The 20663-nt window shown below is 44.3% G+C and overlaps 1 protein-coding gene across 1 annotated transcript; it reads right to left on the reverse strand.

Annotated features, from left to right (window-relative positions):
* Window positions 1-1046: 1046 nt before the first annotated feature.
* On the reverse strand, window positions 1047-19721 carry LOC147610357 (uncharacterized). The gene is made up of 6 exons (XM_086786498.1): window positions 19553-19721; window positions 19225-19461; window positions 1780-1841; window positions 1555-1639; window positions 1256-1417; window positions 1047-1177 (listed from the first exon to the last, which is right to left on the reverse strand). Exons 1-6 carry the CDS (start codon window positions 19595-19597, stop codon window positions 1109-1111), a joined length of 660 nt encoding a protein of 219 aa, XP_086642624.1. The 5' UTR covers window positions 19598-19721; the 3' UTR covers window positions 1047-1108.
* Between the last annotated feature and the right edge of the window lie 942 nt (window positions 19722-20663).

The raw sequence follows: 20663 nt of genomic DNA on the forward strand, positions 1-20663 counted from the left end.
TTCTACGGGTAAGGTGGACGAAGGATCTTTGCATTTCGTGTGCAGAGATCCTTCCACAGTTCCTTTACTATAAGAGGTGAAGCCACGTGGCTTTTCACTCAACATCATACTATCCATTTTGAAAGTTACAAGACAAAAGGCAATGGGTATGAGGAAAGCAGGTGTGTGCCGAGTCATGGAGATGGAAGTAAGCTGTGAAGTGAGGAGGGGAAGGGGAAGAGAATCAAGCTGGAAGTCTCATGAAAAAGATGGACATTATAAACAGGGTCAAGATTGTGATGAAAGTGTATGTGGGTGAATGTAAAGATAGGGTGATCAGGAGGGGGAGTGATGAATGACAGATATGTGTAGTCCGCCCCACTGGGTGGTGGTGGAATGGTGAAGTCTCAGATGTGATGCATGAAAGCAGGGAACTCCATCAAGTAGTCCACTGTGCTCGAGCATCCTCCATGTGTATAGCAAATCAGGCCTCCAGAAGAGGGCCAACGGGACATCCCATTATAAAGTCGGAACTTGTGTGAAGTCCCCATCTCCAGGAGGTGTCTGCCATATCCAGTGATGTGTCCAGTGTCCTCTGAGCATCTCTGCATCCCCAACTCCATTAGGTCTATCTCTAGTAGCATCACTGGGTCTATCTACATGGAATCATACATATGAACCTGCTTGCTGGCCATCCCATTGATAGCATCCATCAGCTTCCCGAGGTTTCCATTCCATCTGTTGGACCTAGTCTTTCTGTTGTTAGTGTTGTTGTTTTTGGAGGGTGGAAACACAATCACAGTGGATTAAGGGAAAAAGAAGAGGAAAAAATTTTGAGGGGGAAAAGGAAAGAACAAAAGAAAGAATGCTTAGGGTGTCATAGCTAGCCCTTGAAATCACAGCAGCCCAAACCATGGTTGAGGGAAAGTAGAAAACGGAAATGAAAATAGAAACAGGACTGTAAACAGAAAACAGAAACGCCACATCAGCAAGGAGGGCTAAGGGAGGCCTCGTCTATATGAAAGTACATGTTGCACAGAGAGAGAGAGAGAGAGAGAGAGAGAGTATAGCAATTCAAACATTGACCCAATGCATTAATAATTACATACATCCATGAGTTTGAGGAAGCTCAAAGAACTTGCACATTTGTAAAACGTACATAAACACGTCCAGATTTTGAGACTCGGCCTGGGAAAACCTGCCAAAAAAACAAAGAGGTCAATCACTTATTTACTAAACTTTTTAGTGACAGAATAAACAAAATCTTCTGATAAACCTTGGCTGCTTCTGGTGTTGCTTTTTCCTTCATCGTACCAATAACCCATTGAAGGGGCCCATCCTTAGGGCAGTATTCAACAACTCTCCCATCCACTAAAGAGAACTTGGTGTGACAAAGAGGGCAACTAATATCAAGCTCCCCATCCTCTTGTTCGGTGACCTGTTGCAAAACCCACCACAAATGTTTAAGGTAACCTTACTGTCCACCTATATGTAGGCATTCTGATCCATAGCACGTGCATCAAGCATGATCATAACAAGTAGCCACCACGGATGGAATTATTTTTATCTGCCCACCTTGCCTGCGATGACTGGGAACTTGCAAGAAGTGCAGTTGGCTTCTATCACATGGAGAATGTCGTCCTTCTTCACCAACACATAGCTGCAAACCAGCTACCAAAGTTCAAGGCAGGATGAGATGCAAAGGAAGACCAACATTATTTAATCGAAAGCTTTCATCGATACAAAACGATGCATGTCTCAATATCTCCACAACCCATCACACGCTCTAAGAGTACTCACCCTTTATTGTTGTGTATAACTGCCTTGTTTTTGCCTTCCTGAAAATCAGAAGAAGAAGCCACCTGGAAACAATAGGTGCAATTAGACAAGATGCTTTACTAGCTAGCTAGAAGACTTCATTCATGGCTGAAAATGCAAAAATGAAAACCCTAATTTGTTGCATGCACTTCTTGCAAATCTTAATACAAAAAAAGCACTGCCTATAAAGCTTTGATACCAATGTTACATACTAGCTATGCGGAAGTGTAATTAAAAGCGATGACCCTAATCACATGCATAATGATGACACCAAAGCCCCCATTGCTTGAGGCTCAAAATGACTCTTCTACACTTGAGTGCTAATGATGGCAAACCCACACTAAAGCCCGCACCAAATGACCCATCTGGAGCATACAAAACATTACCTAGGCAGTACGACGAACTCCACCCACTAGAAGAAATTGAAATATCTAGGTAGGGGATCGCAGTGTGACGAGGGAAGTTCTCTAGAGAGCTATTGAGCGCACCAAGGATCGAGAGTTTTGCTACCCTCGCAATGGTAGGAGCAATATGAGGAGGAGGCTTCTTCATAACCAGAGGAGCAGTCCGAGGTGGCAGCTTCTTCAAAACCACAGGACGAGTATGAAGGAGATGCATGTGTGCATGTCTTAGCTTTTTCTATTTCTCGGATTGAGCACACAACCAGGTGATTCATTGCATCAAACCATAGGTACGAATAGAGGACGTTTTCAGCCAAGTTTCTAAGGGAGAGTCTTCACAATTGCCATTTGTACTTAGTGCAGAATCTTTGGATTCAGTGGGACGGTCGCCTCAGTTTCTGGGGTCGTTCAAGAGGACTCCTCACCTATCGCTTGCATTGAGTGGAGTATCTTCAATGTTTAATGTCATGGAGGCACCACAGGAGGACATGTCATCAGATTTGTCTTCATCATGGAAGGATAGGCCAGTTCGTGTATCTTCACAGTACACATGTCTTGGAGATTGTACCAACAACAACCAGGGTTTGACTTCGGTGTATCACCGGAAGTATCACTTTGAGCAGGGCAGTTCAGCCATACATGTGTCGAACAGTGCAGATGGATATAGATTTGGTGTAGTGTTTCTAAGGAGTATTGTTCTTGGTTTTGCTTTCTTCCTTCAGGGTGCATTGGAGCCGGTGCAAGCAGTTCTTGTGCTCCATCTTAGTTGATGCATTAGTGGCTGGAGTTTTGCTTGGTCATTCTCTAGAGTGTTCTTCTCATGGGCTACCGGAGGATACTCAGACGTTTGCAGTGTTTTTTCATGGACGGGGATAGACGGGGAGTGCTCAATGAGGTGGAGGTTGGTCGTCCGCAGGTTTCTCTGCAAGTCTTCATGTTGAATCCTTATGCGGCGAGGACGGAATGTGAGCCTTCACAGTGGAGCTTTGCTTGGAGCTTTTCCTTTTATGGAAGGACACTTTATATGGACAATGTGCAGCTGAGGACAACTACAATGCAAGTAGGGAAGAATGTGACACACCTACAAGTATAAAGGGCAAAGCCAAACACCAAACAGCAGCCGATGGGTAAGGTCAGACAGTGCAAGCGAAACATGGCACTGCCATGTGGTAGTGATGATGTGGCGATGGTGACATGGCACTAATGATGTGGCATCGATAAAATGGCAATGGGTGCAACTAGGCGACATCATTACTACTGGCCGACTAGGAGCACTAGCGTATATATGTGTGGGTAGCCAAATTGTCATATTCATCTGCTTTCCTCAGTGTTGGACTTCACATAGCGTTTCTCTGTAGGCGAAGTGCTAGCCAGGAATGAACAATAGGTCATAGGGCTGTGATTTGACGTCTCCATTCTTAGCCACATCTTGTACTTGAGTTTAATTGTATTACAAAAGTAATGAAAATGAAGACCCACACATTATGCGGGTGTCCCATGTACATGTGGTACTGAAAATCTAAAAGCAAGATGGCCATAGATACTCTGGAAATGTGTCCTCATCTAAAGATAGAACCATCCTCGTCCTTGATTGAGAAAATCCAAACAAGGTTATGGTAGAATTGAGTATAGATTAGTAGAGTTGCAGATATCATTGTAAATATTCATTTTCACTCAACAATTAATATATCCAGTAGTTAAGGTTAAGAAACCAAGTCTTCCTCAAACCGGCCTCTAGTGGAAACCAAAGTGCGGTAGACTAGCAGTCACCCTTCCACTTGTAGTCCAAATAAATAACAAATTTAACTGGAGCTAGAATGCCCCAAAACTGAAATGAAATCGACACCTGTTGGCCCCAAAGCTTGGCGCCCCTTTCGGTATTTCTTTATTCAAATTCAATGAGATGTAAAACTGAGTACAACAAAACCAACCAGGAGAATAAACCTATATGTCCAATCTGGCAGTCCTCAAGACCTCTTAGCACAGAGGATTCACACACAGATTTGTGTTCCACAAAAGCAACACTCTGTGCTTCCCTCTAATCAACCAAGACCATTCAGTAGGACAGCCTTGAGCACACATCTGGCATATCCCATGAACATGGTTCCACAACTCAGTTCACATATACATCCACTGTCCAATCTCTGTTTCCACCCTTCAAACTGCCATACCCCTCCTCTCACAAGGGGCCAGATAACACAACTCTGTAGCAGACATAAGCCAGTGGAAAGAAAGAAAGATGGACAAGTTCAGAGCTTACCAATTCAGTGCGTGGTTCTGCACTCGTGGGACCGATCGTACTAGTCTGTACTTGCCAGAAACTGTCTGTACTTTCCTCCCTGCAACCACTTGACTGATGCACCAACTAAGCTCTGATAAAGCACTGCCTGCAGTTGGAGTTGCACCACTTGCAATCTGTTCAAGACTGAACAGTACAAAAGCCAGCTGCACCTGTCCGTCCAGGTCAGCAAAACCCTACTGTACCTGTCTGTACAGTCTCTGTAGCCACTTGTACCGTACAGGTCAGCACTTGCACAGCAGCCGCCTGCTGTCTGTTCCTGCCACAACGCAGCCTGAACCAGCACCGCCTGAACCTGTACCTGTCCGTACACCTATACCTGTAGCACAGCCGTCGCCAAAACCTGCAGCACATACTGTACCTGCTTTCAGTCCCTGTCAGCGCCGCCTGAACCTGTAGCAGCCGTACCCTGTACTTGCAACAGTCGACTGTACGGGCAGCCTCCACGTGGACTGTACGGCCTGTCTATACGGGCACTTCTCTACGCAGCCAAACACCAGCAGCAACCAGTCGACAACGTTTTCCTTCTCCTTCTCCACGCATGTAGCTTGCACGCTTCCCCAAAAGCGAGAGAGAGAGAGAGAGAGAGAGAGAGAGAGAGAGAGAGAGAGAGAGAGAGAGAGAGAGAGACGTGTAACTCCAAAAGTGGAGTTTCCTCTCTCCAAAAATATCCTAAGGCCCTTACTTTAATGTTTATTAAAGTTTCCTAGGGCCACTTAGGCCTAGGGGCCACCCATGGTTAGAACATTAAAAATATTAATGTTCTTGGTCCCCCTTCACACCTGAAGATGTCCACACATCATTCCCTTAGTCCGCGCACCCCAAATATGAATCAATCATTTAATATTTATTTTGCTCAGCAACCACCATGTCCACACTTGTGCTGTTCCATTTTCACAAGGTCATGACATACCCCCCTCTTGAAAAATGGCAAGCGTCCTTGATTGCAATCTGGTGATATAGCAAAATATCCAAAGTGAAATATACAATATGGCAAGATCAGCGTCCCAATCTCTCTAAGCCATGCACATGTAACAACATTCACTGCAAACCAATGGTGTAATAGTAGTCCAAGTTGTATACCACTGTGAACCATACACAACCACAACATCCAATGTGACTAGTACACATATATCATAGAAGTCCCATAAACAGATGTACTGTCAGCCATCAGTACCTTCGGGTGAGACAAAAATGCACCAAGCGATCTCTAGATGTTATCTGAGCCTATCTGTACTAAGGGAGTAGAGGTGCTACCCCCCTCTTGAGCATCAAGCAATGCTCCAGATCCATGCTCTGCTGAACCTGAATGAGCCGTGACAAGAGTCGGCTCCAACTCAAAGGCGTCGAGATAAAGCTGCAAAACCTAAGGTGAATCTGTTAAGTCACCTTCCTCCATCCACTTCGCATCCATCGGTGAATAGTTCTTGAACTTCACAAGATAGCGACGGGAAACTTTACCTCGTACCTTTCTTTCCTTATGTGCCAGTATCTACTCTGGAATAAGAACCTCATCAAGTTCCTCAACTTCTGGCTGAGCCTCATCTGATACATCCTCAGGCACATCCCCACGGAAAGGTCTAAGTAGACTCACATGAAATGCATTGTGAATCCTCCAATGATCTGGTAGCTTCAAACGATAGGCCACCTCACCAATCTTTTCCAATACCTGAAAAGGCCCATAATAGCGCATGCTCAACTTAGGGAATAAGCGATCTTTACCCTTCATCTTCTTGAGCCTAGCCTTTTCAAATCGCAAAAGAACCCAATCACCCAATGCAAACGCTAAAGCACATCTGTGACGGTCCACTGCTTTCTTTTGCTTTTGTTGAGTTTTCTGGAGTGCCAACTTAACTCTCCGATAAGCTTCATCCATGTTTTCCACATACTGATCAGCCTCAAAGATCTTATCCTTTGTATGCAAAATAGGTGGTGCCTTCTTCCCTCCTTCCACAATCTCAAAAGGCACCTTGCCCGTCGAGATATGGACAGTGTTGTTATATGCAAACTCCACCAAAGGAAGATACTTTTCCCATTGTTGCTTGTGCTCTAACACATAACACCTAAGAAGATCTAACACTATAGAGTTAGCCTCTTCCGATTGACCATCTGTTTGTGGATGAAATGAAGATGAGAGTTGTACCCATGTTGTCAAACAACCCTCCCCAGAATAAACTCGTCATCCGTGGATCACGGTCACTAATGATAGATGTAGGCAAGCCATGATACTTGAAGATGTTCACCATGAACAACTTCACCATATGATCAACTTTGATCGTCTTACGCACGGGAATGAAATGAGCATGCTTACTGAACCTGCATATAATAGTCCAAATGCCATCATTCCCCGTTTGTGTACGTGGAAGATCAAATATAAAATCCATGGCAATGCTCTCCCAAGGTCTATCTGGAATAGGTAAAGACTGTAGTAACCCTGGTGTCTTTTGACGGTCAAACTTTACCTTATGACATACGATGCATTGCCTAACAAAAGCATCAACATCTCTTCTCAAGGTTGGCCAATAAAAGAAAGTCTCCACTACTTTTACCGTGGCGTCAATACCTCTATGACCTGCATACGGTGGAGCATGACTTTCAATCATAACCTTGAGACGCAATTGCCTGGTAACACAGTCTACCATGCATCAACAAAAACCCATCTCTGAGAGTATAGTGCTCATGCCGCTAACCCTCAGACATCTGATCATACAACCTTTCAAAGTCCTCATCATGGGCATACTGCTCTTTCATTTCATCAAGCTCATGATGATAAGCAAGTGAAACTGCTGAGACCTGTGGCTTGCGTGACAAAGCATCTGCCACCACAACATTCTTTTTGCCTTCCACATGTACAATCTGGAAGTAGAACATAGACAAAAAGTTTGCCCATCGCATATGCTTCTCTGAAAGCTTAGTTTGCGTGAAGAAATAACGCAAGGTCTGATGATCCGTCTGCACAGTGAAATCAGCCCCAAGCAAATAGTGTTTCCCGGTAGAAAGAGCATGAATGACAGCCACCATCTCTTTCTCAAAAACCTGTTGTACTGCCTGTAATAGGAACACAATCCCAGAAAGTTGCGTACATCATGCACGGTCCTCAAATCTGGCCAATTAAGAATTGCTTCCACCTTCGATGGATCCATACGGACTCCATGCTTAGACACAATATGTCCCAAGAAGTGTATCTCTTGCAAGAACTCACTCTTCTTGGCATTAATAACCAGCCTATGGTTCCGGAGTTCTGCAAACACAATGGCCAAATGCCTTCTATGCTCCTCCTCAGTTTGTGAATGCACAATCATATCATCAAAGAATGTGCCCACAAACGCTCTATGAGGTCGGAAAATCTTGTCCATCATTCTGTTAAATGTGGGAGGTGCATTTGTCAAACCAAAGGGCATAACCAAGAACTCATATAACCCAAACATGGTTCGAAATGCTGTCTTATGCACATCATCGGGTCTAATACGTATCCGATGATACCCGCTTTTCAAGTCAATCCGACTAAAGACTGTGAAGCCCTGTAAGCGGTCCAAAATGTCATCGATCCTCGGAATGGGGAATCGATTCTTGATGGTATTCTTGTTCAGCGCCCTGTAATCAATGGCTCTAGCACCTGTGTCAAAGAATATCAAGGCATTTTGATCTCTCACTTTGCCCCATGCCCTGCACAACTCAGTCTCTTCACCACCTGGCTGTTCCCCAACAAGATCAGGAACTAACCCTGTAGAAGGTTTTGGTTTCTTTGACTTGGGCTCTCCTTTGGTGTCAGAGTCCTTTTGGGACTTTCTCTTGGGACAATTAAAAGACATATGTCCCTCTCCTGTACAGTAAAAACATTTCCGAGCATCCATCAAAGCCTGTCTCTCCTCAGGAGTTCTCTTGGGCATTGGCAACGTCTTATACCGCTTCTCTGTAGACCCTTTTGCATCGCGCGAAGCATGCCCTGACTTTTCAGATTTCTTGCTCGAGTTCTTACTGCCTTTAAATCCAGATGAGACTCCAGTGAGTAACGCATTTGCTGTCATAGCATTCTCTATCATCTGTGACATATTTGTTACTCGAGTCTTGATGCAATAGTCACGCACTTCCTTGGGCAGCCCACAACAATACTTCTCCACCTGCTCAGACAAAGGCACTGCACGATAAGAAGTAACTGGGAGTAAAGCTTCCCAAAACTTCTTATTATAATCTTCAAGATTTTCACACTTTGATGCATCCAACTTGTGCCATGCTGTCATTACATCCACCTCAAAAGTAGATGTGAGCCATACGGAAGAGAACACCTGTTTAAACTGTACCCAAGTAGATGGTGCTATGCCCTGCAAAAGAAGAGTAGACCACCACTGCAATGCATTGCCCTTGAGAAAAGTCGCAGCTTTTCTCACCTTAGAGGACTCCGTGTAATTACCACCAGAAAAAGCAGCATCAAATTGCTGTAAGAAGGTAAGTGCCTTTAACTTATCTTTGGCCCCACTGAATGTATCAAATTTCACAGCAGCTCCCCCTTCCTTATAATCCTTCACCTTTCCCATAAGTGTTAGATTATCGTAAGGAAGTGGCTTCACAAGATTGCTACCCCCAGCATTCATGTCCATCATAGGGTCAACATTACCAATTCCCACACCTGGCATGCCATACATTCCAGCCATGTTTCCAAACATACCATTATGCATACCGGGCTGCATGCCCCCATACATATTTGCTTGCATTCCAGGTTGCATGCCCCCAAACATGTTTCCTTGCATACCGGACTGCATACCACCATACATATTCCCTTGCATACCATGCTGAAAATTAGCTCCAAAAGTCCCTGGCCTACCCATGCCTCCCTGAGGATAACCCCCAATCATGGATTGGAACACAGAGCCACCACCAAAATAACCTGGATGCATAGACTGCTGAGGAAAAGATGGCTGTCCGAAAAAGGAACTCTGTGAGTTTGCACCAAAAGCATGTTGCATGTTCGGAAACTGTCCAAAAGATGGATCCTGTGGGAAGGCACCACTATGACCCTGAGGTAGGTTCTTAGAACGCACCTTCTTCTTCTTCTTTTCAGGCTCAGAACGGGATCTCATAAATTCAGCAAACTTCTCACTTTGTGTGAGCTGCATAAACACATCCATTACACTGGCCAAACAATTTTTAAACTGAGCATCATCTTCCTCTTTACTAGGCATATCTTCTGGCTGTGTTACATCCTCATATTATTCATCATCTGCAGCCTGTTCTCTTGCAAGAATATCCTTAGATTCATTTCTCTCAGGAGAGGTCTCTTGCTCTTCCTCTTCATGATAAAAATATTCATCTTCTGTATCAGACATGTCGCTGAATTTTTCAGCAATGACTTTCCTCGAGTCAACCATGAGCTCACCCCCTTAAGAAAGTTGATGATGGGTCTCGGCAACGGAACCTTGAAACCGGCCTCTGGTAGAAACCAAAGTGCGGTAGACTAGCAATCACCCTTCCACTTGTAGTCCAAATAAATAACAAATTTAACTGGAGCTAGAATGCCCCAAAACTAAAATGAAATCGACACCTGTTGGCCCCAAAGCTTGACGCCCCTTTCGGTATTTCTTTATTCAAATTCAATGAGATGTAAAACTGAGTACAACAAAACCAACCAGGAGAATAAACCTATATGTCCAATCTGGCAGTCCTCAAGACCTCTTAGCACAGAGGATTCACACACAGATCTGTGTTCCACAAAAGCAACACTCTGTGCTTCCCTCTGATCAACCAAGACCATTCAGCAGGGTAGCCTTGAGCACACATCTGGCATATCCCATGAACATGGTTCCACAACTCAGTTCACATATACATCCACTGTCCAATCTCTGTTTCCACCCTTCAAACTGCCATACCCCTCCTCTCACAAGGGGCCAGATAACACAACTCTACAGCAGACATAAGCCAGTGGAAAGAAAGAAAGATGGACAAGTTCAGAGCTTAAAAATTCAGTGCGTGGTTCTGCACTCGTGGGACCGATCATACCAGTCTGTACTTGCCAAAAACTGTCTGTACTTTCCTCCCTGCAACCACTTGACTGATGCACAACTAAGCTCTGATAAAGCAGAGCTTGCAGTTGGAGTTGCACCACTTGCAATTTGTTCAAGACTGAACAGTACAAAAGCTAGCTGTACCTGTCCGTATAGGTCAGCAAAACCCTGCTGTACCTGTCTGTACAGTCTCTGTAGCCACTTGTACCGTACAGGTCAGCACTTGCACAGCAGCCGCCTGCTGTTTGTTCCTACCAGCGCAGCCTGAACCAGCACCGCCTGAATCTGTATCTGTCCGTACACTTGTCATTGCAGCTCAGCTGTCGCCAAAACCTGCAGCACGGACTGTACCTACTTTCAGTCCCTGTCAGCGCCACCTGAACTTGCAGCTGTACCCTGTACTTGCAGCAGCCGACTATACGGGCAACCTCCACGTGGACTGTATGGCCTGTCTGTACGGGCACTTCTGTACGCAGCCAAACACCAGTAGCAACCAATCGACAACGTTTTCCTTCTCCTTCTCCACGCATGCAGCTTGCATGCTTCCCCAAAAGCGAGAGAGAGAGAGAGAGAGAGAGAGAGAGAGAGAGAGAGAGAGAGAGAGAGAGAGAGAGAGAGAAACGTGTAACTCCAAAAGTGGAGTTTCCTCTCTCCAAAAATATCCTAAGGCCCTTACTTTAATGTTTATTAAAGTTTCCTAGGGCCACTTAGGCCTAGGGGCCAACCATGGTTAGAACATTAAAAATATCAATGTTCTTGGTCCCCCTTCACACCTGAAGATGTCCACACATCATTCCCTTTGTCCGGGCACCCCAAATATGAATCATTTAATATTTATTTTGCTCAGAAACCACCATGCCCACACTTGTGCTATTCCATTTTCACAGGGTCATGACACTTCCCTTGTCATCTCTTATCTTTTCTTCCTATTCTCTATGTTTTATGTATGACAATAATCTAAAATAACACACTTCTGTTAGTGTACATCTGATAGTTGATAAATCTCTCTTTTTTTTCGTAATAGATGATATATTACCAAAATTTACTTTACAAATGGCCACATGGCCACCATGTGATGTACTAGCTTTCCCTCACTAATTACTCCGAATCACACGTGTAGCTCGGAGTACCCTCATCCAATATATAGCCGTGACCGCAGGGAATAGACTTGCCAAATAGTAGTCCTTTTATACGACTTATGCGAGCTGTAATACCAACTTTTGCATCAAATATGAAGCATTCCTAGTTAACCAGATATGCCACAAACTTGTCCACTTGAAAAAATGAAAGAAAACTGAATGTTCTGGTTTATCCGGCCCATTCGAAATCTTGCCAAAAATCTAGTCTTTAACCTTTACGGGCCTATATGTCAATGGAATCCATACGCAAGAAAGGAAATCCCACACCTTCTTTGCCACCAGACATGAAATGAACAGATGCAGGCATGTTTCCAAGCAATGAGCATGTAGTAAAAAACACACAATTACTAGAAGCAATCCGCCGCTTTCACACAACTAGGCCTCCAACTAGCATGCGCCATAGGAACACTTCCCTTGATATGGAATCTTAGACCACCAACCCTGTAAGATTACTCCCTTCCACCAGGCCCTACTTTTCTTGATGTTCCATACCATATTAGCCTTCTCAGTGATCCAGCGCTTATCTTCCACCTGTGTGAAAACATGACATTTTATCCAGCCCAAAAGGGTATTTTTTGGGTATTTTTGGCATTTATTTTGTCTTGGCTACTGGCCGACTTTTTACCTTGGCGGCCGACCAGCAACCCTTCAGCATATAAAAGGAGCTCAAGCGTTATTCACTCTAGCTAGTACACATCGCAATCAGGAGACTTGTTGCAGCCGGTGCTCCTTCATCTTCTGGCTGTGCATCCTCTCCTGCTGCTGCTACAGGCCGCTTACATCAGGGTTACCTTCAGCTTCTACTTCAGCCTGTCATCAGCATTTAAATCAGGCTGTACATCAGCGTTTACATCAGCCCTCATCTACTGCACTTTAGCGTTCCTCAGGAGCAGATCTGCAGTAGCTTCTCGCACAACATATCAGCGTTTTATCTACAGCATATGAGACAGCAGCCCTCTCTGCTACAGTAGAGTTTTCCAACAGGTTTACTTCATTCATCATCACCGGGATAGCAGCCCTCTCTGCTCCTTGACCTTGACATCGGGACGGTAGCCCTCTTTGCTCATTTCTTCAGGACGACAGCCTACCATCTGCCTTGGATTGTGGCCTTCTCCACCCTCTGCATTATCACAGGACAGCAGCCCTCTCTGCTCCTTCGGAGTCTCACACCGAACTCTTGTACTGGATTTTATCATATATACACTCACTCATTGTATGCTGTGTTGATTTACTCTGATCTCTCATATATTTGGTCCTTTCATCCTTTTGCCCTCAGAGGAATCGTGAGCAAAAGGATTGAAGACCTTGAGAGCACATAGCATGGATCGTCTACCCATCTTACCAGATGTTGATTCTCCTTATTCAGATATAGATCACACGGAGGATTATTCACTAGAGAGCCCTGTTCGAGGTCTTTCATTGGTAGACAACCAGCCCATTTTCACCTACTCACCCTCTACACCCTTGGCATCTCGTCTTTCTTCTCCGAGCTTATTAGACGTCACTTCTAGAGGAGGATACATGCCTACAGCCAGAGTGCCAGTATTGGACCCAGGTATTCAGCCTCATCTGGAGAGCCCTGCTACTCGGTCTAGCCGACAGCCTGGACTTCGGTATGGGATTTTTTTTCAAGAAGGACAGGTACCTCCTCGGTCGTTTGGAGATCCATCATCATCAACCCCGTCGGTGACTGTGTCAGGTTCGTATGTGCCTTTGAGTACTTATGTTCCTAATTCTACCTGGGTGTCTTCTTCTGTAGCGCAGGTTCCACATATGGTACCATCAACTACCCTCGATCCCTGGAATTATGTGAACCCAAATAGAGGAGAGTCTGGGAGTACAATTCACTCCCAGGATTCTGGTGTTCACGGAGGTAACACTGTTTTCTCTTCTGGTTCACCTTCTGTTCCTGCTCCTAATGTGTTTTGGAATACTCCTCAAACTCAAGCACAAAACCCTACCACCCAACCCATGTCTTTACCTATTGGTGCTGGCGTGTAGTCATTACCAACTACACCCTCACTGGGTCCTGCGTATGGGTTTTACCCAACACAGGTATCTATCAGCACACTGTCTTCTGGCACTGCGGTGCCACCCAGCATTCCGGGGTATCAAGTGGTTTACCAACCCATCTCTGGCACTAATGCTTTTCCCGCTTATGCGCCCACTCAAGGATTTGTGCCTTAGCCAGCTATTCCACCTATGCCGAGTGCCCAACCTTATATTCCATCTTATGGAGTATACCTTCGCCAGGTCCTACATCTATGCTTGGTATTGGTGGATTTTCCGGAGTTCCTCCTCACCCTTTACACTCCGGATATGGGTACCAGCCATCCTGGACTCCCCCCACCTCCTTCCTTTCACGTCTCTATGTCCAGAAATGCTTTCACAAAAAAAGACTCGTTTCAATGGGTCTAATTACACCACCTTGTCTAATTTTATGGAACAAGTTTTCACTTCCTAAGGTTCCTGGAACCTGGTGAAGGGACTTGAACCAAAACCCCACCCCTCACTAGCACCTCCTGACATCATCTGCTATTGGGAGACTAGGAATGCCACAACCATAGTGGAGCTCATGCAAGGCCTTCTGTCGGAGTTTCATCACAACTCCAGCAATTCCCCTATGTCTCTGATAGATGGACACACCTTGCAACACGTGATCGCATGCGTCGCATAGATCTCGAACATCAAATCCAACTTTTCTCTATAAAAGAGAGTGATGACCTGACCATGAAGGTTGCTGAATACCGACACCTTAATGCGGAGTACGCCACCACTGGTTCCACCAAGTCTCAAGAAGACCAGGTGATCACTTCAGTGAACAAAATGCCTCCTAGTTTCTTTACTTTTGTCACACAGACCATTAGTCTAGAACCTATGCCTAACCTATATGAGTGTGAGTGCTAATTGCTTGGCTTGGTTGCATGCTCAGTTTCATCCCAAGAAATCTTTCTCCTCTACTCAAGAGGGGGCCCTTGTGTCCAATACCACCTCTACTCAATAAGGGCAGCAAGGGAAGGGGAACAGAAACTCAGGTAATCAAGGCAAACCTCAAGGCAACAATATTGATCAAAAAAACCCTGCCTCAACACCCACTCCCTACTGGCAGAATATTCCCAAAAAGAATAGATTTTGCACTTGTTGCCAAATGCCTGGTCATGTTGATGGTGAGTGTGGCATTAAAGCCAAGGAAAATAGAGGTAACAACCCCACTAACTCAAATCGCCAAAACAACCAAGGTGGCAGTAATGCTCCTAATTGGCGGTCAAGAGAGGGTAATAATCCAACACCTACTCTGTAGGGTTTCCCCCCGAGGAACCCGCAACAAGGCAATGGTTCGAATTGGCCTAGATCGTCTCCATGGCGATCCACTGGTCAAGTCGCTCAGGCCCCCCCACCCAGTCAGTTTCTTTTACTACCCCGGAAGAGATGTCTGATTGATCATCTCTTACACCACATCTTGACCCTTCGGCCAACATCGCTCAGGTCACATTTGAGGTTGATTACTCTTCCAGAAGGATGAAGAAACAACAACCTATGTCAAAGTTGACAATGCGGAAGCAGTGTTGCGTTAGTGAGAAAACGCTAAGGGAGAGAGGATGAGAGAAAACGCTGGCAGAGAAAGGGAGAGAGAGGCTACACAAACGCGAGAGAGAGAGAGAGAGAGAGAGAGAGAGAGAGAGAGAGAGAGAGAGAGTATTTGAACCAACACAACAGCACAATGAATTAGATGAATTTCACAATGGAGCTAGGATGCTTATATATCCACAAATGGACTTGGCCGACCTCACTTGAGATGCATAAAAAAAATTTTAACACCCTCTCTGCAGCTCATAGTGGACATAAGTAAGAATACCAAGTCGATGCAGAAGCTACCATGGACACCCCAGCAGGGGCCAACCACTAGGTACACCTCGGATTTGCAACCACCAGCTTGTCACCACCAAAAATGCCATCCTGAGCACCAACTGCCTCAAAGAACATTGAACTGTAAGCCACACTACGTCCAAGAATCCCCATTCATGAACTGTGAACACATCACGTCCAAAAAACTCCACAAGATAATGAGCTTTGGTACACACCCTGTCCATAATCCCGAAAACAACAATGAATGACTGCAGCACATCCATAGTGTTTTATACACCATGTTGGTTCCTTGCCATATGCCTAGTGCTTTGAATTCCGACACACGGATCCAAACACCCAGAAATTGAACTCCGACACACGAGTCCAAGTCGTCAAAACGGCAGTTTTTGTGTTTGGGACACATGTGAATGAAAACCCAAAAATGGGCATTCATGCACGTGAAAACCTCTTGCATTGTGGCATTGATCTAGTACCGCCCAATCTCACCCGGTTCTTCACCATCAACAAACCAACGCCACATTCCTCTTCATGATCCTCTTCAAAACCCCTTTTTTCATCTTCTCTCATGGTCCCCTAGGGGGTGTGTGAAAACATGCCATTTTATCCAACCCAAAAGGGTATTTTTGGCATTTATTTTGTCTTGGCTACTGGCCCACTTTTTACCTTGGCCGACCAGTAGCCCTTCAGCATATAAAAGGAGCTCAAGCATTATTCACTCTAGCCAGTACACACATCACAATCAGGAGACTTGCTGCAGTCAATGCTCCTTCGTCTTCTGGCTGCGCATCCGCTCCTCCTGCCGCTGCTACAGGCCGCTTACATCAGGTTTACCTTCAGCTTCTACTTCAGCCTATCATCAGCGTTTACTTCAAGCTGTCATCAGCGTTTACTTCAGGCTGTACATCAGCGTTTACATCAGCCCTCGTCTACTGCACTTCAGCATTCCTTAGGAGCAGATCTGCAGTAGCTTCTCGCCTACAGCATACCAGCGTTTTATCTCTAGTATATGGGACAGTAGCCCTCTCTGCTACAGTAGAGTTTTCCAGCAAGTTTACTTCATTCATCATCATCGGGATAGCAGCCCTCTATGCTCCTTGACCTTGACATCGGGACGGCAGCCCTCTCTCAGTTCGGCAACCTACTATCTGCCTTGGATTGTGGCCTTCTCCACCCTCTGCATTATCACGGGACAGCAGCCCTCTCTGCTCCTTCGGAGTCTCACACTGAGCTCTTGTACCGGATTTTATCATATATACACTCACTCATTGCATGCTGTGTTGATTTACTCTGATCTCTCATATATTTGGTCCTTTCATCCTTTTGCCCTCACACCACCATCATATGGTACACCTGATTTATTGTACGCTAGACAATGTCCCGAGGCTTTCTAAATGCCTAATATAACCAAGGTTGTTGATTCCTCCAACTGAGGAATATCACCAAACGGTGTAAGTCATGTCCTCACCTTCTCCCATAATTGTACATATCCACATGGAACCCAAAAATATTGACCGATTTCCGAAAAGACAATAAGTGGCCTCTACGTGGAAACAAAGCATCCATAATTCTCACTAGTCCCAATCGAGCCATTCTATTGAATTTTGGCCACTCAACAAGTTTGTCAGGCCACTCCATAGGTCATGAAGTAACCAACACCTCACCTGCCATAGAATTCGATTGCAACCGCTGATCTCAAGGTTTCCATTTAGTTTGTGTCAACACCTCCTTTCATGAGATCATCAAATGAGAAAGGAGAGGTGAAACCACCACTTGAACCTGTTGAGAAGCATTCACTACATCCCATCATGTACCATCAATCCTAGTATTACGATGCACAAGTTCGACCTCCTCTATGAGGACCTTAGGCATTACCACCCATGGCTCTTGAGATACAGACATATCTGGCTGTGATACTCACAAGATTCCATCAACACACACACTTCTGAAATCTTAAGAGTTATCGGAGTGAACTTTTAAATAAGATTGCTTTGTGATAGCATCCATATTGTAAAGCATCTTCTAGTCCCTCCTCACGGTGAACCACTGAGGGATGCTACATCAATATGGAGGAGGACACCACCACAAAGGTGGTTCCTTTTCTCTAGCTAAGGTGGTATGCCCATCCTGTGCTGTGCAAAGTCGCCCAAGAGCTCTTTCCTCCGCGTTGTAAGGGTGCATGTCAATTTCCATCAACAAGGTGGTCATGGTGTTTGTTTGGAGACTTTGCCCCTCCTCTAAAACCTTGGTGCAGTGGACTTGGTAGATATGCTATGGTCTCAATTCATTATCATGCTTTCTTGCTTTGGATGTTCAATGTTCGGAAATAATAATGATAGGAGTGTTCGGCTATGGCTTTGGACTTAATCCTCCTCGGTGTCTAACGCATGCATGTATTGCATCTGACAATTGATAACTCTCTCTCTCTCTCTCTCTCTCTCTCTCTATATATATATATATATATATATATATATATATATATTCCTTGCTGTGTGTCTATTTGGCACCCATGGTCTTGCCCATGATGAGCCAATATCGTAGGAGTGGGATGCACGTCCGGAGCTACTTTCGCTATTGCAAAGAATGACAAAGGGACACATAGTAAGGTGACAATAATATTGGTTCTTGCTTGATTTTGGTGCCACCTTGAAAGGGTGAAAAATAGCAGAGCAAGAGAGAGAGAGAGAGAGAGAGAGAGAGAGAGAGAGAGAGAGAGATTTATCAACTCTTATATATATATATATATATATATATATATATATATATATATATATGTATGTATGTATGTATGTATGTATGTATGTATGTATGTATGTATGTATATGTAATTCATGCTCTTTAGTTATGGTGGCAACACTACCTACTAGGTAGAAGGTTCATGCTTACTATAGATCATAAGAGCTTAAAGTGGATTTTTACTTAGTTAGATCTCTACATGAGACAAAGGCGCTGGATAGAGATCTTATCAGAATTTGACTTTGAAATCAAATACAAACAAGACAAAGATAATATAGTTGCACATGCATTGAGTAAGAAGTCCTCCTCCTCCTCACACACACAGATATCTTTTGGCTTGTCAAAGCTATTAATAGTGGTGCAATCCTGAGAGGGGGAGAGAGGCTCCAACCCTCACAATGTATAAGTAGAGAGAAATTAGAATCATGTGGAGTCAACATTCAAAACTCAAGATAGGAAAATTTCACTCATTTTTAAGATCTTGTGTCCATTTGATGGGTAATAATAGATACCAGTATATAATTCACCGGGTAATCTATGTGGGTACAATTATCATACTCAAATCATGTTGCAATCAATCAAAACACAATGTTCTACTCACATCATCTTTTCATACAATAAGTGAAAATGATTAAAATTTGATTTATGATCTTTACAGTTTTAAACTATAAGTTTGATAAAAGAGAGCAACATGCGTGCAATGCATTGCATACATACATACATGCCATAGTTGCTTCAATACCTCTTATAGATAAGCAAAACTCCGTCAATGCACTTGCAAGTGGTGGATAGTGACATATGCATTTCTCTAGCTTTTCATCGCATACTTGCATAGCTGATGATCTGATATTTCTGTGTGGCATTGTGATCCATATTCATTTCTCTTGTTTTGTGTTTCCATAGATTAAGTTATGACCCTGAGCCTGCACACACACACACACACACACACACACATATATGCACACATAAATACATGCATATTAGCATACCTGGGTCCATCCCTCCATATCTGCCTCTTTGCCTTTCATGATGCGTTTGAGTCCTTCAGCTGCTGCTTTGCGTGCATATCTGCCTTTACCTTTCTCTGGTGGGATGTTTCTAGCTTCACAAGACCTACTGTGTTTCCGAGAGTGTTCATTCGTCTTCTCAACATGAGTATTGAGCATCCTTCCATACAGCAGTCCTCTGGTGTGTACCGCGTCCAAAGCGCGTACTTGAGAACTAGCCTGCCCAATCACGGATAATGAATACAGTTAGTATGTTACAATCTACACTCTCTTCTTTGACTGAGTGCGGTCTTCACAATTGGATTCTGACCTGTGAAGAGAGAAACGAACTCGGAGAAGAGGCTAGCGTCGCCATCTCGGGCACTCAGACTAGATAACGGATAGCGTTATATTTTTCTCACCCTTCAAAAACTTACGGTTCGTTTCAGACTACGCGGCTACGCTGTCCGGACAGCGTAATAGCATCCACCTTGCACTCTCATATTAGTGGCTCCTCTCGAACCAAAGGGGATATCTATGAAAATGCTGGCCTTGCCGAAGCTATGGAAAGAGGTTTAAGGAGAAGAATGACACACCTAGAGAACCTTGCTAACTCCATTTTGTGTGCTTTGGTGGTGTCATAAGGATCATAGGTGGTTCATTCGTTTGGCTTGACATGAAAGACTCATCATCATATCTAAATATATATAGCTTGCTCTGAAGCTTTAACATAACTCATTTCATCATTATATGTGTTTATGTGTTTATCACTAAAAGAAGTCATTTCACCTTCCTCAGTGTGAGAACAAGATTATTACTGTCAAGTGTTTGGTATCTCACTTCTTGCTCCTCGATAACATTTAAGCTTTTTAGGATTACATCTCTGTGTGTTGCTTCTACTGATGTTAGATGCTTTTGGAGTGTTTGAACTTGATTGGTTGCATCTTGGACCTACTTCCATAGCGTTGCAGATATGAGTGGTCAGGAGATGGCGTCTCCACTCTCTGCTCTTGCTCCCAAAGAGAAGCACTTGTTTCCCGCTGCTTCTTCCAATCTAGAGTGTGGCAACTGTAAGAGACCGTCCAGATCTTCCACAGTCTCATGAATCCATGTTATGAAGGAAGGACGTCTCTGGAATCCCCTCTGCGCATCATCCAAACATTGCCTCTTGTTGGGGCTTGGTGTCTTCTCAATTCTTTGTGGCTTTCCTGTATCCATTTGCTCTTTGAGGATTCCTTCTTGTAGTGATGTTGCTTTTTTATTGCTTTGGTGCTCTACTTCTAGTAATTTTTCCTGTTGAGTCTCTTTATGCAGCTCAGCCTCTACTTCTGGTAATTTTTCCTGTTGAGTCTCTTTATGCAACTCAGCGGGCGGAAGCAGGTGTATCTGACATTCTTGAATTTCAAAGAGGGGAAAGGTTTGAAAATCAATTGTGTCGAACT

The sequence above is a fragment of the Cibotium barometz genome, chromosome 49 (genome assembly GCF_041138505.1).
Source record: "Cibotium barometz isolate CiBa-2024 chromosome 49, ASM4113850v1, whole genome shotgun sequence".
In the NCBI taxonomy this organism is placed as follows: domain Eukaryota; kingdom Viridiplantae; phylum Streptophyta; class Polypodiopsida; order Cyatheales; family Cibotiaceae; genus Cibotium; species Cibotium barometz.